This window comes from Oppia nitens, unplaced genomic scaffold (genome assembly GCF_028296485.1).
Source record: "Oppia nitens isolate AA-2021 unplaced genomic scaffold, nextdenovo-longstitch-racon4-pilon3 scaffold6_pilon_pilon_pilon, whole genome shotgun sequence".
NCBI lineage: Eukaryota > Metazoa > Arthropoda > Arachnida > Sarcoptiformes > Oppiidae > Oppia > Oppia nitens.
Genome location: NW_026533250.1, coordinates 182,840 through 203,876, shown reverse-complemented (window position 1 = coordinate 203,876; position 21,037 = coordinate 182,840). Strand labels below are relative to the sequence as shown.

Sequence of the window (21,037 nt, the reverse complement as noted above, 5' to 3'; positions counted from 1 at the left end):
ATAATATAGCCATAAATTAATTAACTAATATAAACTTTTTAATAACTAGTATTTGAATAGTTTAAAACATGTGCTATATTAATATTTTAAAAAAATATTTATATTAGACTGTTTTATCGATAACTGTCAATTAAAAATCAAAGTCATATTTAATAAATTTTTAAAAAAATTATAAGATATAAATATTAAAAATATGATAGCAAAAAGTTTGAAAACTTATTTATTGAAATATTTATTACAATATACTAAAGTTAATATGAAAATTTAATTATTATTATTATAATAATAGCATAAATACATATTTTTATTTGATCTAAAATTTTAATAACAATTAATTTTTTAAAAATAAATGGCAATCTATTCAAGTGTTGAATCATTGCATCCCCGCAAATGTGGTTTGGGCTCATGCAGTCCAAAGAGTAACCAACCATTGGCCAATGTTACATCATTTGTTGCAAGTATAACACTAATGGGTATTATCCAGGGTGCGCCATATATGTATATGAGTGCATCCCTGACCACTCTAGAGAGACGCTATTCATTTGGCAGTCTTTTAATGGGATTTATACTAATCGGCGACGATATCTCGGCCATGATATTTGAGCCCATTATCGGCTATTTGGCGAACCGCATGCATCGGCCACGTATGTTAGCATTGGCGCAAATTTTGTCGGGCACCGGCTGTTTTTTGGCCTCTTCATTATATTTCATATATGGACCACCGGAGCACTTAAGTACTGCAAATACTAGACAAGCAAATAGTGTCAACCATAGTATGGTCACTGAATTTTGTAATATCGATGATAATAAAAATAATAATATATCAGAGAATGAATGCCAAACAACAAACGCTAACCGTATAAACGTTATAATACCGGTGCTCTTTCTATTTGTATCGACATTCCTATCGGGATTGGGATCATCGGCCTATTATGTAGTGGGAATGCCGTTCATTGACGACAGTGTTAAGAAAAAAAGATCTCCTTTTATTATGAGTACAGTAACTATATTTATTGATTATATATTAATATATACTGTTACATTTAAATTATGTTTTATTATATAATATATATATATATATATATATATATATAATAATAGGTATAATGGTTTGTTCCCGGATTGTTGGTCCAGCATTTGCAGCATTTGTTTCATCCATTGTATTGAGATATTATGAAAATCCATTTGGTGGGTATAATATTGAATTCAATTTAATCTATTGTAAAACTAATCTTATGTTTTTATTTATTATAATAATTTAATTATTAGTTGACCCGGGTATCACTGATTTGCGCGATCCTCGTTGGGTGGGCGCCTGGTGGTTAGGATTTGCAATAATTGGTGTATGCTTATATTTGTCATGTTTACCTATGCTATTTTTTCCATCCGACTTGAAAATATCAAAAAATAAAGCAACAAATGGCAACAAATTAACAACAAAACCACAAGCAAATCAATGTACGGTAATTTATTTTGATTTTATAAATTAAATTGTTAACTAAGTTTTATAAGTAAATAAGTGGCAATACATTTATATCAAAACCATAATGAAATGCAAGTAATTTAGTTTTCATTCCATAAATTAAACTTATATTTGGGTTTTATAAGTATAGATACAAGTAGTTTAATATTTAATTATTAAAAAAATATATATTTATTATTTATTTCTAGCTCTTAAACAACGTCTGAAAAAGTTATTTACAAATCCAATATTCATGTGCTATACATTTGGGTCGATATTTCAGATGTTTGGTTGGGCCGGGTATTGGAATTTTAAGGGCAAATACATTGAATCACAGTATAGGAAGTCCGCTTCAACTGCTAATCTATTTACTGGTAATTAAATTGTATTAATTGAAATTAATATTATTTATTATTATAGATATTTATTATAAATATAAAACATTGAAATTTATTTTATCTAAATTACAGGTATGATAGGTTTGGTTCCCTCAGCAATAGGTATGTTAATGGGCGGTGCATTCATATCGTTTCTAAAACCCGGTCCCCGACTATTGACATCATTTATAACTATTGTGGAACTGTTGAGTACAATGGGTCTGTTTTCTGCACTAGCACTGGGATGTCCGCCATTGAACTTTGCCAATCTACCTGACCAAACAAAGTATAGTAAAATAAATAATAAATTTTATTTTACTAATTAGATAAAACTTATTGTATATGATATTTAAAGCAATTTCAATCTAGCATGTAATGCAAATTGTACCTGTTCAATGGACAAATTTCAACCAATATGTGATCCTAATAGTCTAACTAACTATATGACCCCATGTTTGGCCGGATGTCCAATGCAGACATCAATTATGATCAATGGCAGTAAAAATGTAATTAAACACTAATATTATTATTATTATTTTATTTTACTATAAAATCATTTAATCAATTGTAATACATTTGTACTTAAATATAGCAATATATGGATTGTAATTGTGTTAGCGGTTTGGCAAATGAGGGCTACTGTGATATAGATTGTGGAAATAATTTTCGTACATTTGTTATAATTATAGGTATCTGTAGTTTAATCGGACAATTGTCACGAGTGGGCAATCTTTTCATAGCATTTCGGTAATAATTTTTTAATCGCTAATTGACTGCAATTTATAACTAATATTACTAATAATATTAATAATTAAAATAGAAATAATTTTTTAAACATTTCATTAACTAATACAATATGTGTTTTAATTAGTGTTGTCGACGATTCAGAAAAGCATTTTGCATTTGGAGTATTGGGTGCATTATATGCTATATTTGGTATGTATTGTATTATTAAACAATATTAACAATAGTGTTAATAGATAATATTGGTGATACCATATTAAATAATGATTAAACTTATAAATTAATTAAAAAAATATCCATATATTAAAAGCATGGATTCCGGGACCATTGGTTTACGGTGCCATTACTAACAGTGCGTGTAAGGTATGGGAGAAAAAGTGCGGCCAAACCGGCAACTGTCTGGTCTACGATACCGACAAATTCAAAAACAGATTGTTTGGTGTCTCACTTGTCTTTGTAATGATTGGCTCAATGTTTGACGTGTTAGTCATATTCATGTCTTCGCGTATAAAAAATATATACGAAGACAATGATAACGACGACGAAACAGACAATAACGAGAATAACAGTCATAATCATAATAATGATAATAATTAATCAAACCTCTAGTCATTGAATTTATTTAAATTAAAAAAAATAAAATCTCAAGTTTTGGGTGTTTGTCGAAATCAAATTTTATTTTATAATTATATTAAATATAATCTATATTTTAAATGCTTTCATCAAAAGCTACAGTTAATTGTTGTTATTGTCATACATTAGTATTAATAATAATAATAATAATGAAAATAATTTCCTAAATTTCTGTCTAAAATTCCTCGTCATCGCTATAGTATTGTTCTTCATCTCCAAAATAGTTTCCATTATCCATAGGATGGACGACATCATCGTAAAGCATTTCTTGTAGATCAACTTCATTGTGAATTTTTATATAAATTACTTCAATATTTTCACAATAATTATTTTCTCTCAATTGGTTAATCACTTTGTCTTTAACGTCGATATCGATGTTAATATTTTGTGCATTAATTGACTGAAGTTTGCGACAGTTTCGGATCAAATCCATGACAACGTGTCTTGAGATCGAAAGCCCGGATTCTGTTGTCTCGATATCTACTGTTCGCAAGTCTGACAATCGATACAATGATCTCAATGTGTTTTCAGTGACATCCGATTGTCCACAACTTATCACTTGAAGTTGTGGTAAATATTTGTACAGTTTTTTATAAAAGTATTCATCGCTTAAATGACAGTCAGTCGCAGTCACTGTTAAATGTGTTAATGATTTAAGTGATTGTAATTCACGGCTCTGATAGTATGACTCATGTATTGCCGAAAATGATTGTTCGGCGACATAAGCGTCCAAATGTAGATCAAGTGATAGTCGTCTCAAATGTCGAAACCGTTTCATTGTTTTAAATATATTGCGATTAATTGCAAAGAAATTATTGTGAATATTAAGTGTCAGACTCTTGAGTTGATGACAATTGGCAGCCATTTGTTCCAAACAGACAAAGAATTGGTAAGTAATTTGCGGATCAATTAAACGAAAAGTCAATTCAAATTTCTTGAGATTTCGTAGTTTTGGTAATTCTTCGAACAATTCATTCAATTCTTCAGTTTTCAATTCAAACCGATTTTCAATATTAATCCGGATATCAGTCAATGATTTCCATAATTTATCGACAAATTCGCCGATTCTGTTGTTATCATTAGTCGAGTAATTTATGGCAACCTTTGATAGTTTGGTCACTAATAGCTTGTTATTGCCATCAAATATGCCGCACATATCGTCAATGTTTGATAAATCCATTGATTTGATATATGGATACCAATTTAAAAAGCCTTTAAAACCAAATAATTTAATCTGAAGATCGATTTTCTTCAGTTGTCCACCAAATTTGTCCGCTAATTGACGACACATTTGTCGACTCAATTCACTGAGACTAATGTCCAGTGATGTCAATCGTTGACAGTTTTTCAGTATTGTCTCAATTATGCCGCCGTCGATGTCGAGACCACGCGGTTTAAGACATATATTGGTTATGTTGTCAGTGATGTTCAACAATCTCTTCAATCTGTCATTTGATACAATCAATGACTCAATTGTCACAAATTTATCTTCTTTTTGATAAATAATTTCCAAGAAGTGACACGAATTGAATATCAATCGTTTGAATTGTTTGCAAACAGATCTGAGTATTAATCTGTCTTTTAGTGATAATTTCATTGAAGTCATCAACAGATCGACCAAATCGTCACCGAAGCGATCGAATTGCTGTCGACGGCTGTTCTGACCATTTTGTGGACACATGTCTTCAATAATTCAATTCATATATCATATCATATATAATATAAAGTATTATATTATTTGTGAATAAATAATAAAATATTTAATATTTAAATATATATATAATATATATTTAAACTAATAGTCATTTAATGAACTTTTTTCACATAATATTAATCATATGATTAAAAGTTTGTTTTTTTCTATTGATTTTTTCTATGAATAGTAGAGTTTAGGAAACAATATTATTAAAAGCAAATTTCCAGAAAAATTGGGAATATATTAAAATATTTAAAAAAAAACATTAATAAAATGAGTGATGAAATTTGTGTCAACTCTAGTTTATTGCTTAATACTAATAATAGTAATAAACTTATTAAATAAAATTATTAGTTTTACTGTAAACTTTTTACATATTTTCAAATACTGAATATAATAATACTGTATAACAAATACAGTAATAGTTAACATTTTAAACTTAAAAATACAATAATAATTATAGCAAATGTCTTATACTAAATATTTCAATAAACAATTAATAAATGAATAAATATTTTTAATTAATAATCACTAACTTTTCATAATAATTAAAGCAATAGTACTTATAAATTATAAATTATTCATATAAAATAATTTTAGATATTGAATACTCAAATTATTAAATCAATTATTATTGTAATTACACATCAGGAGCATTTGAATGTTGATAATAACAATATTGTTAGGCAACTATTATCGCTTTAGACTAGAGAGCGAAAAGTTTCGGACCCGTACCTGACCCGTACCTGATCTGATACCTAAAATCTCGGACTCGGACCTGACCTAACATAGGGTACAAATTTACCTGACCTGACCTGACCTGACTATGTAGGTCCGAAAATAATTTTATCAAAAAACAATTTTATTTATTCTATACCCGCAACAAATTTCTCTAAATTAACTTTAATTACTCGGGATTAACGATAACTGATTGTAGATCTAACTTAGATTCTAATAAAGTTAATATGTTATTATTTATTAGATCAAAACCATCATCTTTTGTAATATTTTATGTTTAATTTATACAACTATTTTATAAATAATAATTTAATAAATTTTGTGTTTGATTGTCATATTTTGTAATAATTGTCGTTTAAATAATGAATAAAAAAATTTCGGACCTGACCTGACCTGACCAAAAAATTTTGGTGTTCGGACCCGTACCTGACCTGACCTGAGCCCTAACTTTTACCTGACCTGACCTGACCTGAAAAATCAGGTCAGTTTTCAGTCTCTACTTTAGATAATGAGACCAAATAAATAAATTAATTAAATTTTCATAAATTACATTAATATTCATTTTTTTATTCATAATTGATAATAAAAATTACATGAGTATTTAAATTTTTTTATGTAATTTTTATTTAATAATATAATTTAATATAAAGTTATTGGTTTTTTTCGGCTTATCAGCTATTATTTAATATATTGTTTTATTTGTTTTCAACTTTAACTCATTCATTCAAAATTATTCAATTGTACTTATGTATGATTGTAATATTGATAAGTGATGAAAAAATGTTATGTAATGTACTACAGTATATAGTTATATTGATAATTACTCACTAAACTTCAATTAATATTTTATTTAATGTATAATTAGTTAATACTTAAAGATCACTGGATAATTAATAATATAATTTTTAATATTTTTATTAAATTTATTAGAAATTGCTAAATAAAGATTATAATTATATCAAAATACCCTAAACATACCGAAAGTATAAATTATTATTATTATTATTATTATTATGAAAAGTATAATCATTTAATGTGTAATCAAATTATAATTGTATTTACATTTAAATTGTCTTAATTAATATACTGTATATATTAATACATTGCTAATATAATATATAATACAGTATATTAATATACAGTATTAACATATGGTATTTATTAATGCAATTTATCAATAAAGCAGATAAAAATCAATGTCATAATCTATTATTATTTATATTATTTCTTACAACTTGATTACTCTATTAGTCTAAACTATTTATAAATTATTACTTAAAATTAAAAATAAAATAAAAAATATCTGTAAGTGATAAATAAATGTATGAAACAGTGATACTATTTGTCCACTAAATTATATAGAAATATAAACAGAAATTTTATAAATCTTTATATAAATTGTAAATAAAAAATTTTTAAAACAACTTATTCTGATTTTTATTATATTTTTAATTTATATAAGTTATGGCTATTTATTCAAGCGTTGAATCACTGAATATTGTGGACGGCGGGTGTGGTGTGGGTTCATGTCGTCCAAAATGTGTGCAAAGTTGGGCCAATACAAAATCATTTATTGTTTGTTTGCTAATAATGGGTAGCTTTCAGGGCCCCTACTCTTATATGATATCTTCACTGACCACTCTAGAGCGCCGGTATGCGATTGGCAGTGTATTAATGGGTTTAGTACTCATCGGCGATGACATATCTGTACTAATATTTGAGCCGTTCATCGGTTATATAGCTCACCGTTTACATCGGCCACGTATGTTATTTCTAGGACAAGTATTGTCGGGAATTGGCTGCTATGTGGCCGCATCGCTGTACTTGATTTATGGACCGCCAGATCATCAATCAAATAATATTTTGACAACAAATAATACGAACAAAAGTGCAGTCGACTTTTGTGAGGTCAACCCACTGGCCGACCAAATTGATGACTGTCAAGCATCAAATGTGTTGCCGTCGACCACACAACACAACGTTGTAATACCAGTGCTGTTCCTGTTTGTGTCCACTTTCCTGTCCCGTTTAGGAACGTCAGCCTATTATATCATTGGATTACCATTTATTGATGATATCGTCAAAAAGAAAAATTCACCCTTTGTTCTCAGTTCTGTATTATTATTAATTTATATGTTTATATACCAGAGCTATACCGTATAGTTTTTGTACAGTATATATATTCAATATACTGTATATATATATTTTTAATTAATTTTATTTATTTAGTAAACATCGTGTAATCTTGTGATAAATCTTATTAATAACATAAAAAATATATTGTTTTTATTAGGTCTATCAATGTGTAACCGAATCATTGGCCCAGCATTTGCATCATTATTATCATCAGTTGTGTTGAGATACTATGAAAATCCATTTGGTATGTCATATAATTTTTTAAAAAAAATAATTACTTATAATTTAAAGTAAGATAAATATTTTATTAATATTATTTAAATGACTAGTTGATCCAGGTATAACTGATTTACGTGATCCACGTTGGGTGGGTGCATGGTGGTTGGGTCAATTAATACTGGGAACTTGTCTAATATTATCTGGTCTACCCATGTTATTTTTTCCGCCAGATTTTCAAAAATCATCAAAAAATCAAAATTCTAGAAATAATAGACAACTTGTAAAACCAAAACATATTGATTTATGTAAAAATATGATATTATTAATAATTATATCATATTATTTAAATATTAATTATTATTATATTTTTTATATAATTTTATGTAATTTTTATTTTATCAACAACGACAACAACAAAATTTTAGCACTAAAAGAGCGGTTACTTAAAATATTTACAAATCCAATATTCATGTGCTATATATTTGGCACAATATTTCAGATGTTTGGTTGGATGGGTTACTGGACATTCAGTAGCAAATACGTTGAATCACAGTACAGGACATCGGCCTCAACGGCTAATCTATTATCTGGTAATTAGGATTTATTGAATATTTAATTATTAAATGTAAAAACTTTTTTTTTATTAATATTCACATTTATTTCATTTTAATTTTTTACTAAAAAAATTGATGACAAACAAAAAGGTATGATAAGTTTATTACCCATAGCTGCGGGAATATTATTAGGGGGTGCATTCATATCAGTGGTAAAACCGGGTCCTCGTCTATTGACATCATTTGTCTTTATTGTCGAACTGTTGAGTACAATGGGTCTGTTCTCTGGACTTGCACTGGGATGTCCTCGACTTGATTTTGCTAATTTGCCAGACAATCAATTTAAGTAAAATTAATATATACTAGAATACAATGTATAAGAATTTTTCAACAACAAAAAAATTAATTAATTAATTACACCGCATATTAATTAATTAATTTTTATAGCAATTTCAATCAAGCATGTGATGCAAACTGTACCTGTTCACCCGATAAATTTCAACCATTATGTGATCCCAATAGCAATACTAACTATCTGTCTCCGTGTTTAGCCGGATGTCCAATACAGACACCTATGAAATTTAATGACACAATAATTGTAATATCTATAAAAAAATCATTTAAATTTTGAATTAATAATAATTGACTTTTTAAAATTTTAAACAGAAGTATATTGATTGTGAATGTGTAAGTGGTGTAGCAAATGATGGTTTATGTGATATAGATTGTGGTAATAATTTTCGGACACAAATTATAATCTCATCTATAGGTGGTTTGATTGGACAGTTGGCACGTGTGGGTAATGTATTCATATCATTGCGGTATTTACTTCATTACATTTTTAATTTAGATTTTTAAAAAAATTAATTTATTATAAATTACTATATTTTAAAATTAGATATTTTAATATATTCTAAAATTAATTGATAAATTTTAGAATATATTTATTAAATGAATTAAAATATTGATTTAAAACTGAATACTGATAAATATTTTTTAAAACTACATATTGTATTATAATGTGTAGTGTTATCGATGAAACGGATAAGCACTTTGCGATTGGTATTTACGGTGCATTATTTAGTTTATTTAGTAAGTTATATAAAAAACTTAAATATTACTATTATTTAGTAAATAATTTATATAAAATTATTAATTATTATCTATTAAATTATTATTGTAAAGCCTCAATACCGGGACCACTGATTTACGGGGCTATCATAAACAGCACGTGTTTAATATGGAAAACAAAATGCGGTAAAACAGGCAATTGTATGGTCTATGATACCGACAAATTCAGAAAACGGTTGTTTGGTGTGACCCTTGCGTTCATTATATTGGGATCACTGTTTGATGTGGCGGTAGTATTGATGTCCTCACGAATCAAACATTTATACGATGAAAGCGATGAAACTCATCACAACTCAGATAATGATAACAACAGTGATAATAATCAAATAAATCTAAATAATAATTAATATTAAAAATACATTTTATTAAACAATAGTATGCAAATGTTAATATTATTGTTTTTTTAATTATTATATAAAATATATTATATAAGTCCTCTCTTTTTTATTTATCATCTGGCAATCAAATCGGCATCTTTTTTGTAAAAAAAAATCAAAACTCAATCAATGGTTTAGTTTTTGTGTATATTATTTAAAATATGTTTATTGGCGCAAATTGAGTCTTACATCCGGTTATAGTAACTATAATATAGTTGTTTTTTATAATACTGTATTTGACTAAATAATATTAATATATATTGAAATTATATGTTTTTAAAAATATTTGATTATAATGACATTTTAGAAAACATAAATATTTACTATTTTAATAAAGTTATTATAAATAAAATAATTAATGTATTATATAAATTTTAATACATTGTAATTTATAAAGCTATAAATGATTTTTGAACTTAAACTATAAATTAAAATTAATGATTTTTAATTACAATAATAAATCTATTAAACATTTAGTAATTAAAAATGCTTGAATCAAGTTAATTCACTAAATAATGTATTAGTTATTTGTAAAAAATAAAATGTAATTTTTATTTATAAAAATATTTATTTCAAATTATAGATCTCTCTGGTCATTGGTTTTATATATTGTTGATATAAACTAAATTGTTGTACAAATGATTGTACCATAAGTTTGCCCAATGATTGTAATTCATAGACAATATTCATTAAATGTGAAAACTTTTGCTGTAATGAGTGGTCGTCTTGTGATTTATTATATTTTATTTTTAAATATCGTTTTAATAAATATATATAAAGTTGTTGTTCGAGTCTAATAATTGATAAAATAAAAACAATTTTTAAGTGTATTTGTAATACAAATTTTGTATGCAATACAGTATACTATAATATTTCATTATTTATAATAAATTTTTATAAACTTACTTAACATTCAATTTATGGCATAAGTTTTGACGGTTAGGATTAAACAGGACTATCGCTGATAACTTGTTTTTAAAAAAAATTATATAAATTAATAAATTATTATAATTTATTACAACTTTAATATTACCAAATTGATAGTAATTGTATCCAATTCAGAGATAACTAAATTATTATATTTGTTGGCAAATTTTTTGAATAAAGTCGTATAATTTGATTTTGGTATATGAAATACTGTCTCCACATCAATATTTAGTGTATGATTATTGTCCTAAATTTAAATTTTGATAAATTAAAAATTAGTTAGTTTTTATGTAATTTGTAATAATTAAATTCTTAATACTTACAAAATAATAGCCAACTCTACCATTAAAACTATTAAAATATCGCAAATATCTGATAATAAATAGCTCAACACACGCCCACTTGACTAATACCAACTGATCTTCACTACAGATATGTTTGAATCTTTGCAATTGTTTAGAAAACTTTACGATTTCTATCATTTTGTTTTCATAAATATCACTACAATTACTCCTCAATTGATCCCTAGAGTTGATATCAATCAACAATTTACCGGAATTGCAAACTATCACTTCTGTAGCCATCATCAGCTCTGATATATGTATGTCTTCTAATTGATTGAAATTAATTGAGTACTGTATCGGTCTTTGCAAACAAATTGATGTCATATTTTGATGTGATTTTATGTTATTGTCATCAGTTATATCCAATTGAAAGTTATTATTCTGTGAATTATCTCTTATAGTATTAGTATCTGTACTACGAATCGACAAAATATCTTTGATTTTATTGTTTAGAACTTTTTGTTGTCTTTTTTGTCGATTTTTTTCAATCAATTGTTTTCTACTTTCTTTCTGTTCATTAGTTTGTAATAATTCCTGATATAAACATTAGAAAAACATAATAATATTAATTATTGTTATTATAACAAAATATTATTAATAATTAAATACTTTTTTCATTCCCATTGCCAGACATTTGTTAAAACGGCATAATTTGCAAATAATTCTAGTTTTTAAACTTATTTCACAATTTCCACTAAATTTGCATTTATATCTCTAATATTGAATAGAAAAATAAATTTACATAATTATAATTATTAGTATTTTAAACGATTTTTATAACACATATTGTATAATAAGTTATTATTGATATATATTTAGTTTAGATATTACCTGTTTTTTAAGTATCAATCGTCTAAAGAAAGTGCGACACGACTCACATGTAATGACATTAAAATTGTTACCTTTTTTTGTTTAACAAATTAATTAATTAATTATTGATATAATATTAATGAAAAATTATTTATTAAATACCTCGAGATTTATCACCGCAAACAACACAAACTTTATTAATAAATTTAGTTTTCATTTTTTATTAAAGTAAATTGTATTTTAAATATTATATRTATTTTTTAATTGTAACTTTAGTTAAATCGTGAGTTTATCATCAATTAATGTTGCTTTAAATGATAAGATAATTTACTGTTTATACAATATGCTATAATGTAATTTTATCAGACTTCATACACATTTGAATAATTTTGAATGAATGAGTTAAAGTTGAAAACAAATAAAACATTATATTAAATAATAGCTGATAAGCCGAAATAAGCCCATAAACTTTATATTAAATTATATTATGAAATAAAAATTACATAAAAAAATTTAAATACTCATGTAATTTTTATTATCAATTATAAATTAAAAAAATGAATATTAACATATTTTATGAAAATTAAATTAATTTACTTATTTGGTCTCATTATCTAAAGCGAGAATAGTTGCCTAACAATATTGTTATTATCAACATTCAAATGCTCCTGAAGTGTGAATTTTATATAATTTAATACAATAAATAAAAACATTAGTATATAAATACATTTAATTTATGATATTGAAAATTGAACTTATCTAGTTTGTTTTAATTTTAAAATTTAAACATGAATTTCGTAAATAATTAATTAAGAAAATTAAACTAAAAATAAAACAGACTAATAGCGAACATTTGAATAAATATTTTACTATTTATGTATTTATTTTAGTGACAAAATTTATATTTTATTTGAAACTCTAAAAATAATGATAAAATATTCCATTGAATAATTAAATTATTAAAATTTTTGAAACAAATTTAACACAGTTTTAAATAAACTTATAATTTTTTAATCCAATAGTCTATTGAAAATAAAACATTTAATTAATTTTATTATAATTCTATTACACATTTTTGAATAATTTTTTATATATAAAACAAATTGTGAATTTTACTATATTTAAAATTTAGTATATTAATATTATAGTATGAATAAATATTTAATTTAATTATAGTGAATGTAATAAAAACAATATACAGTACTTGACATTAGTTAAAAATTAATACTATATATTAAATAGTATTATTTATTTATTCATTATATTAATATAATTTTATTACAACTATATTTAATTAATTTTAAAAACGTAATATTATATTAAATATTAAATGTCACTAAAAATTTATTATAACAATTGTACTGTAAGATTATTAATAAAATTAATTAAATATTTATTATAATTTATATTTTATAACTAAATTAATAATACCGTATATATCAATTTAATAATCAGCAATTATGTTAATCAGTAMATTCYTCAATAATATTATTATATTAAGATCATTGATGCCTTAATTTAGAAATAATATTTTTTTTAATGTTATTTAAAAGTAATGTATAATTAAGTTATATTTAATTGTTATACACAACAACTATACTTACAGTATTTATAAATATTGTAATAAAAATAATTTGCACACAATTAGCAAATCTAATATAACATGAAAAACACTTATTTATACATATAATACAATACAATATAGTGTAATATATGTCTCATTAAACATTGAATTACAAATGATACATATCATTGAAATATACAATATTATAAAATAATTTTAATTTACACTTTGAAATATACAAACAACACAAAGGCTTATAGACTTCATTTAATTGATGATTTATAAATTGAATTATTATTTTTGTTAAAATAATTATTTTCAAAATAYTTTTTGAATTATAATTCTTACAAAAGTGATTCAACAATTTTAAAACTTTATTATTAATTTCTTTTGATTTATAATTTGATTTTATATTATTGAAAGTTTTACAATTTAATAATAAAGTAATTATTAATTGTTAAATATTTTTAAAATTAATAATTAATTATATTTAAGTCATAAAATTATAGGATATTTCAATTTCATAATTAATGTAAAGTTATAATATTATTACTATAAATATTATTGTGTTATTAAATAATATATAATTTTATATATCATATGTAAAAAAATAAAGTAACGACAAAAGTATGTCAATTGAATCATCATTTGAGAGGAACTGTCGCTCCAGAGCTTCCATACAACAGACTAACATAAGATGTGAGACAACGATAAAGTCAAGAGACGGTTGGGATAACAAATGGGGTCTGTTTTGTCAAATATATTTTGTTTAATTTAATTAAAAATTATTTTGAAAATTATTTTTTTTAAGAATTTTTTTTCAGTTGTGTCGGACTTAGTGTCGGAATTGGAAATGTTTGGAGGTATTAATAAACTAATAAATTCAGATTAAATAAAAAAACAAAACTTTCTAAAAAGTATAATATTAGATAATATAAAATTTATATTTAAAAAAAAACTGATGACAAATACTTGAGAGACTATTTCAGTTAAATATAATTATAAATCATTGATTAATATCATGTGATTTCACTAAATTTAATAACATTTTTTTAAGAATAAAATTTTAATTCAAGAATCATTTATATAATATTCTCACTTTTTATAATATTTTTTAAAACTTTTGATCAAATTTTTCATTAAAAGTTAATTTTTAAATGTTTTATTAAGATTTCCTTATTTGGCATATGAAAATGGTAATAAATGATTAGTTTAATTATTGTAAACATTATTATTGTAAAAATTAAATTAATCAATATATGTTTGATTAGGTGGCGGAGCATTTCTCATACCTTACCTGATAATGCTAGCATTAGTCGGCAAACCTATATATTTTCTGGAGTTAGCATTAGGTCAATTTGGTGGTACCGGTCCATTATCTATATGGAGGTGCACTCCTATAGCCAAAGGTATAGGAGTTGCTATGATAGTCGTATCGTTAGTTATTTGTATTTATTATAATGTGGTAAGTGGTGTATCATAATGTGTTTCAATTATTTATTAGCATTTGATTATATATTGATCCAATTTGATGACATTTAGGTGATGTCATATACACTTTATTTTATCGCACATTCATTTCAATCAGAGCTTTCGTGGCAAAGGTGTGATCCTGAATGGAGTAACGACACTAATTGCACCGTTAGATCAAAAAATGTATTAACAATAAAATATTGACAATATATTTGAATAATATTTGTATAAACATATTGTATATTACATAGACTACAATTTTAAAAGGATTATCTTCAAGTCAGGTATTTTTAATATTTTAATATAAAAGTTTACAAATTAATTAATTAATTTTATTTCATTTCATTTCATTTAAAGATTTTTTGGGAGTAAGTTTCATAGAAAATAAAAATCTATTATAAAACTGATTTAAAAAATACTTTATATTTAGACGAAAAGTATTGGATTTGTCGCCAGGAATTGATCAGTTAAATGGTGTGAAATGGGATTTAGCTCTTTGTTTGGCTATTAGTTGGCTTATTGTCATTCTTTGCTTAATAAAAGGTTTGCTTTTTCTATGATTTTTTTTGTTGCAACTGTTGTATCACTTATTATACATTTTATTAATAACATTTCAAATTAACTTTATTTTATTTATAGGAATAAAAACAAGTGGGAAAGTTGTATATTTTGCGGCCACTTTTCCATGTATGTCATGTTATATACACTGTATTTACTCTTAATTTATCTAAATTAATCAATTAATATATTATTATACAATTTGAACAAAAATAAACTGTTAATTTTTCACAAAAAAACTATATTAAAAATAAACAATTTAAATCTTAATTTACCAAAAAATAATTTAGATAAAATTACACTAATCTTTATGATAGTACATTTATTTATTGAAAAATACAGTATTATTCAAATATTAAGTATATATTTTTTATTATTACAATTAATGTTAGAATATTACAATGAAATTAATGTTTAAAATATATTTAAATTTTGATATGCTATTTTTTATATAGTTAATAACTGTATATATTTGTGTTGTGTTGTAATCTATAAATTTTTATATATTATAGATGTCATTTTAATATCACTATTAATTGTCGGAATAACTCAAACGGGTGCGTGGGAGGGTATGTCTATTAAATTTTTAAAAATATTATTTTAATGTTTTTAATATAAAATTTTTATAATAGGAATAAAATATTTTATAGTACCTGATTGGGGCAAACTTCTTGAAATTCAAGTTAAATATTAATATTTAAATAAAATTAATAAATTGTTATTAAAGTAAATATGTATTATAAGGTATGGCGGGCAGCGGCCGGTCAGATGTTTTTTAGTTTAGGTGTTGGGATGGGCGGACTCATTATGCTTAGTAGTTATAATGATTTTCGTCACAATATATTTCAGTAATATATTATTAAAAATATTTTTTAACATAAATTATATAATATATATATTAGTATATTTATTTTTATTATTTTAAAGTGACGCTATGATTGTTAGTATTTTGGATACAATTACTTCAATTATAGTAAGAATTTCAAAAAATAAATACCAAATTAACGATTTATAACTAAATGTTAATAAAAACTTTGACTTTAAGTCAGGATTAGTAATATTTTCAGTATTGGGTGCTATGGCTAATGATTTAGGACCAGACGTTAAAGTATCAGATGTGGTTAAAAGTGGTCCGGGACTGGTATTTCAATTATTTTTTTATCAATCATTTAACAATTACAGTATTATTTATAATTATACCGTAATATGATTGCAGGCGTTTGTCACATATCCAGAAGCTCTCACTCGACTACCATTCCCTCAGATTTGGTCCGTTTTATTTTTTCTAATGTTATTTTTATTAGGACTCGATACTGAGGTAAATGATATAATTAAAAATATTATATCATATATTATTTTATAATATGTTATTTTAATGCAAAAACTTCTTATAATATTAAATATAATATTTTAGTTTTTAAAAAATAGTGTTTCAATAATTTTATAAAATAATTACAACATTCTATTGATTAATATTAAAAATTGTATGATTATTGTGATAATAATAATAATATAATTAATTAATTAGACATTTTTCAAAGATTGTGATTTTATATGAAAATGTATTCAATAGTTTGCAGTCCTGGAGAATGTGTTGACTAGTTTTTCAGATGAAATACCGTTTCTAAGAAAACATAAACTAAAGTTTTGTGTCGTAACGGGAATTGTTTGCTTTAGTTTAGGACTTCCTTGTGTTACAAGAGGTTTGTTAAATAAACAATAAATAACAGTTTCAATCAAATAAAAATATATATATTATGTATTAGGTGGACAATATATATTTAATTTGATGGATAACTATGGAGGAAGTATACCACTTGTTTTTATAGGTGTTTTTGAATGTATAGCTCTCATGTGGATCTATGGCTTCGATAGGTTTGCTTTTGATATGGATTTTATGTTAGGAAAACAATTGGGACTTTACTGGAAAATTATGTGGAAATATACTTCACCGATAATATTGTCATTTATTTTAGTCTATATGATAATCAATTTTAAACCATTAAAGGTATAATTAATAAAATAAATATTTTTAACAATTATATGTATTTTATAATAACATTTAAATACATAACATATACAGTATATTTGACAATTATAATTACTATTACTACTAAATATTAAATTTAAATAAATATTATATTTTATTTATAAAAAAGTTATAATAAATTATATGTTTTAATATTTTAATAATTTTAATAGTATGGAGAATATGATTATCCCGATTGGGCTGACGCTCTGGGAATATGTTTGACTCTTGTAATTATACTACAGGTACCCATTTGGGCCATTTATGCAATATATTCACAAAATAAAGGACAAACATTTAGAGAAGTGTTTAATAAAAATAATTTTAAATATTTATTTTTAAAAATCTGTAATATAAATAAAAATATATTTTCTAGAAAATTGAATTGTCGTTAATAAACAGTGAAGATTGGGGTCCCAGAGATTTGACACTAAGACATGAGTGGAAAACTAAATATGCAAACAGTCTGTCCATTGGATATCAAATAAATAAAGAACCGGTAGTTTTGATGAAATGTCAAAATATTACCAAAAAGACAAATAATGTCAATAATCCGGCATTTATTTCGGATATATCTTAAATAATATAGTATTTAACTTTAATTAAGATTTTAATTCATTTAGTTTGCATTTGTTGGTTAAGTTTTACTTATGTTAAAACATTTTACTATTAATTATAAATACTATATTTTACATTTATATTTTTTGTTTATTTGATAGCTTATTTGTAGTTATACAGTAATTGAAAATAAATTCAATGCAATAAAAAAAGACTGTATGAATGAAACAGTATATAATTAAGATTAATTCAATAATAAACATTAGAAAAGCAATAGACAATAGTGACAATAATTTAGATCAACAAACGTTTTTAATATAGTTATGTCATGTATTAAAATGAACCGTCTCATATGATTGATTTATAAATCATTTTTGTTTCAATKTGTGTGTGTGTGTGTGTGACAGTGTATGATACTAACATATTTTGCAATTTTTAAATAAATATTTAATTATTTACAACACTACATAATTTTATGTTACATAAAATAGTAGTTTTCACTATATTTATATAAATTATTAAAATAAAGTATATTACAATATTTATTAAAAACATTTTAAATGTAAGTTATATGTCATTATATCTTATACTGTAATTTATATCAAGTATAAATAGTAACTATAAAGTATCACAAAAATTATCTAAATGTAGTAAACAATTGAATATTTAATGACAAACATTAGTAAACCAATTACATATTTATTAGATTATTATTTTATTTATTTATCAAAACAAATTATTAAAGGTTTTTATTTTAATTTGATTAAACAGATTAATATAAATAAATTAATAATTAATTAATTAATTAAGTTGAAAAAAATTAACTAATTTAATAAATAAATCACAAACTAATTAATCTAAAACAAATAATAAATTTAAAAAGTTAGTAATTATATAATCTAAATATGACTTCCAAACAATATCCGACAATAGTAGCGGTAATACCTATCAAATAGGGTCCCAATGCTATCCTCAGCTCATCCACTATCATGTAATCCCTGTCCACATATGACTCGTCGTTGACATTATTATTATTATCATCACTAGTAAGTCGTTTAATAGCTTCGGCATTCATTTTATCGAATAATCCATTTTCTCTCATTATTTGCAATCTATTTCAATGATAACATTATTTAATTAATATATTAAATTATATATGTATGTAGTTTATTATTATTGTATTATACCGGTACTATATRTCAATAATTATTATTAGATTTTTAATTATATAAATTAAATTATAAATATTAATATTTAAAAAAGTACATACAATATGATAAATTGTTTGGAAACTATTGATTGACTGTTTAATTTATGAACTACCCGTCCATAGGATTGTTGATAATATTTTTCAGTAGCAAAATGTGTGTATTTATCGTTATATTTAGTACCGAGTGGTCCATAGACTAAATCACTTGTTATCATAACATGTGTTTTATTATAACGAATCAAATTCATGTAATCGTTTAAATTAGCATAAAATGATACCAAACTATCTATAAATTTATTATTTTTATTTTGGATATTCATTGCTTTTTTAAGTATTTTTTGTTCAATTTTTGTACCCTTATCCTAAATAAAAAAAATTATAATAATTATTTAATTTATTGTATAAAATAAATATTGTATTTTTATCTATATATGAATAATATAGTGTACTGTATATATAAATTATTTTGTATTTAATATGTAAATTAGAAAACAATTTGACAATTTTTACTTTTAAAAAAATGAAATTTAAATAGACTATTTAAAAAAAATTATTATAGATATTAAATTTATTTATAAAATTCTATATTACCTTGATTAATTCAATTTCCTCATTAGTAAAACATAGTATTGTATTCATTCTATCAAATACTTGATCCAAATCTTCTAATGAATCTATTGTTTTATGCGATTGTTGTATAGTTGTCGATAGTATTTGATTGTTGAGAAAATTGATGGCATAAAACTTAACTACAAGTAAGGCTCCAATAATTAATAAATTATTAATTGTAGTATTTTTAATATTAACACCTATTATATTTGATAATTAATATTAATTTATAAATTTTAATTTTATATGTATTATATTAGTTTATTAAATATTATATAATAAATTTGTTATTACCAATAAAAAAGATGTTATTTATTACTAACCACAAGTTTGTTGATATTAAATTCAAATAATATTTAAAACTGCGTTATATTTTAAAAGTAATATTATAATAGTAATAATATAATTGATTTAACCATAAAAATCAAGTATCATGATAAAATACTAACCTATTTGATATATTTGAAAACATTTCATTACATAATATAGTTGTACAAAATATAATACTCAGCATAATTAAATACCAAAACTAAAATATAAATATCTTAAATTAATCTATTAATATATAACAAAGTGTATATATATATTATATATATAATTATAAATGCTATATAAATGTATCATTTTTATAACTAAGATAAAACAAATAGTTATACAAACTTTAATATCAATGATTTTAAAAAATCCCAACAAATCATTATATTGTGTGACGGGATATTTGCCACCAATTAATACAATACTTGAAGACAATTGTGAAAATATAATATCACTGAAGTTTATTATGTCATCCGTTAGCTTAAAATATTCCAGAGATATATTGATTTTCTAGTATTTTATATTTTATTTAAACAATATTATATTTAGTTATTATTTATATAAATTAATAAT

General features: G+C 23.5%; 3 protein-coding genes across 3 annotated transcripts; all 3 read left to right on the top strand.

Moving 5' to 3' along the window:
- Positions 1 to 347: 347 nt before the first annotated feature.
- On the top strand, positions 348 to 3,171 carry LOC128962325 (solute carrier organic anion transporter family member 74D-like; the record flags this gene model as incomplete). Its single annotated transcript, XM_054308700.1, has 9 exons — positions 348 to 995; positions 1,102 to 1,188; positions 1,270 to 1,458; positions 1,672 to 1,836; positions 1,933 to 2,125; positions 2,195 to 2,345; positions 2,432 to 2,586; positions 2,711 to 2,775; positions 2,894 to 3,171. Coding segments are annotated over exons 1-9 (1,929 nt in total), but the record flags the coding sequence as incomplete, so codon positions are not given.
- A 3,987-nt stretch (positions 3,172 to 7,158) lies between these two features.
- Positions 7,159 to 10,561, top strand: LOC128962324 (solute carrier organic anion transporter family member 74D-like). Its single transcript, XM_054308699.1, has 10 exons — positions 7,159 to 7,760; positions 7,944 to 8,030; positions 8,116 to 8,310; positions 8,431 to 8,595; positions 8,710 to 8,905; positions 9,007 to 9,157; positions 9,226 to 9,380; positions 9,587 to 9,651; positions 9,745 to 10,002; positions 10,545 to 10,561. Exons 1-10 carry the CDS (start codon positions 7,241 to 7,243, stop codon positions 10,559 to 10,561), a joined length of 1,809 nt encoding a protein of 602 aa, XP_054164674.1. The 5' UTR covers positions 7,159 to 7,240.
- Positions 10,562 to 14,341: 3,780 nt separating this feature from the next.
- On the top strand, positions 14,342 to 18,352 carry LOC128962323 (sodium- and chloride-dependent glycine transporter 2-like). The gene is made up of 19 exons (XM_054308698.1): positions 14,342 to 14,456; positions 14,524 to 14,575; positions 14,883 to 14,908; positions 14,984 to 15,177; positions 15,255 to 15,368; positions 15,437 to 15,469; positions 15,543 to 15,553; positions 15,616 to 15,728; positions 15,825 to 15,872; positions 16,256 to 16,312; positions 16,376 to 16,425; positions 16,488 to 16,591; positions 16,671 to 16,716; positions 16,789 to 16,884; positions 16,960 to 17,061; positions 17,317 to 17,446; positions 17,510 to 17,751; positions 17,946 to 18,077; positions 18,149 to 18,352. Exons 1-19 carry the CDS (start codon positions 14,342 to 14,344, stop codon positions 18,350 to 18,352), a joined length of 1,869 nt encoding a protein of 622 aa, XP_054164673.1.
- Positions 18,353 to 21,037: the final 2,685 nt, after the last annotated feature.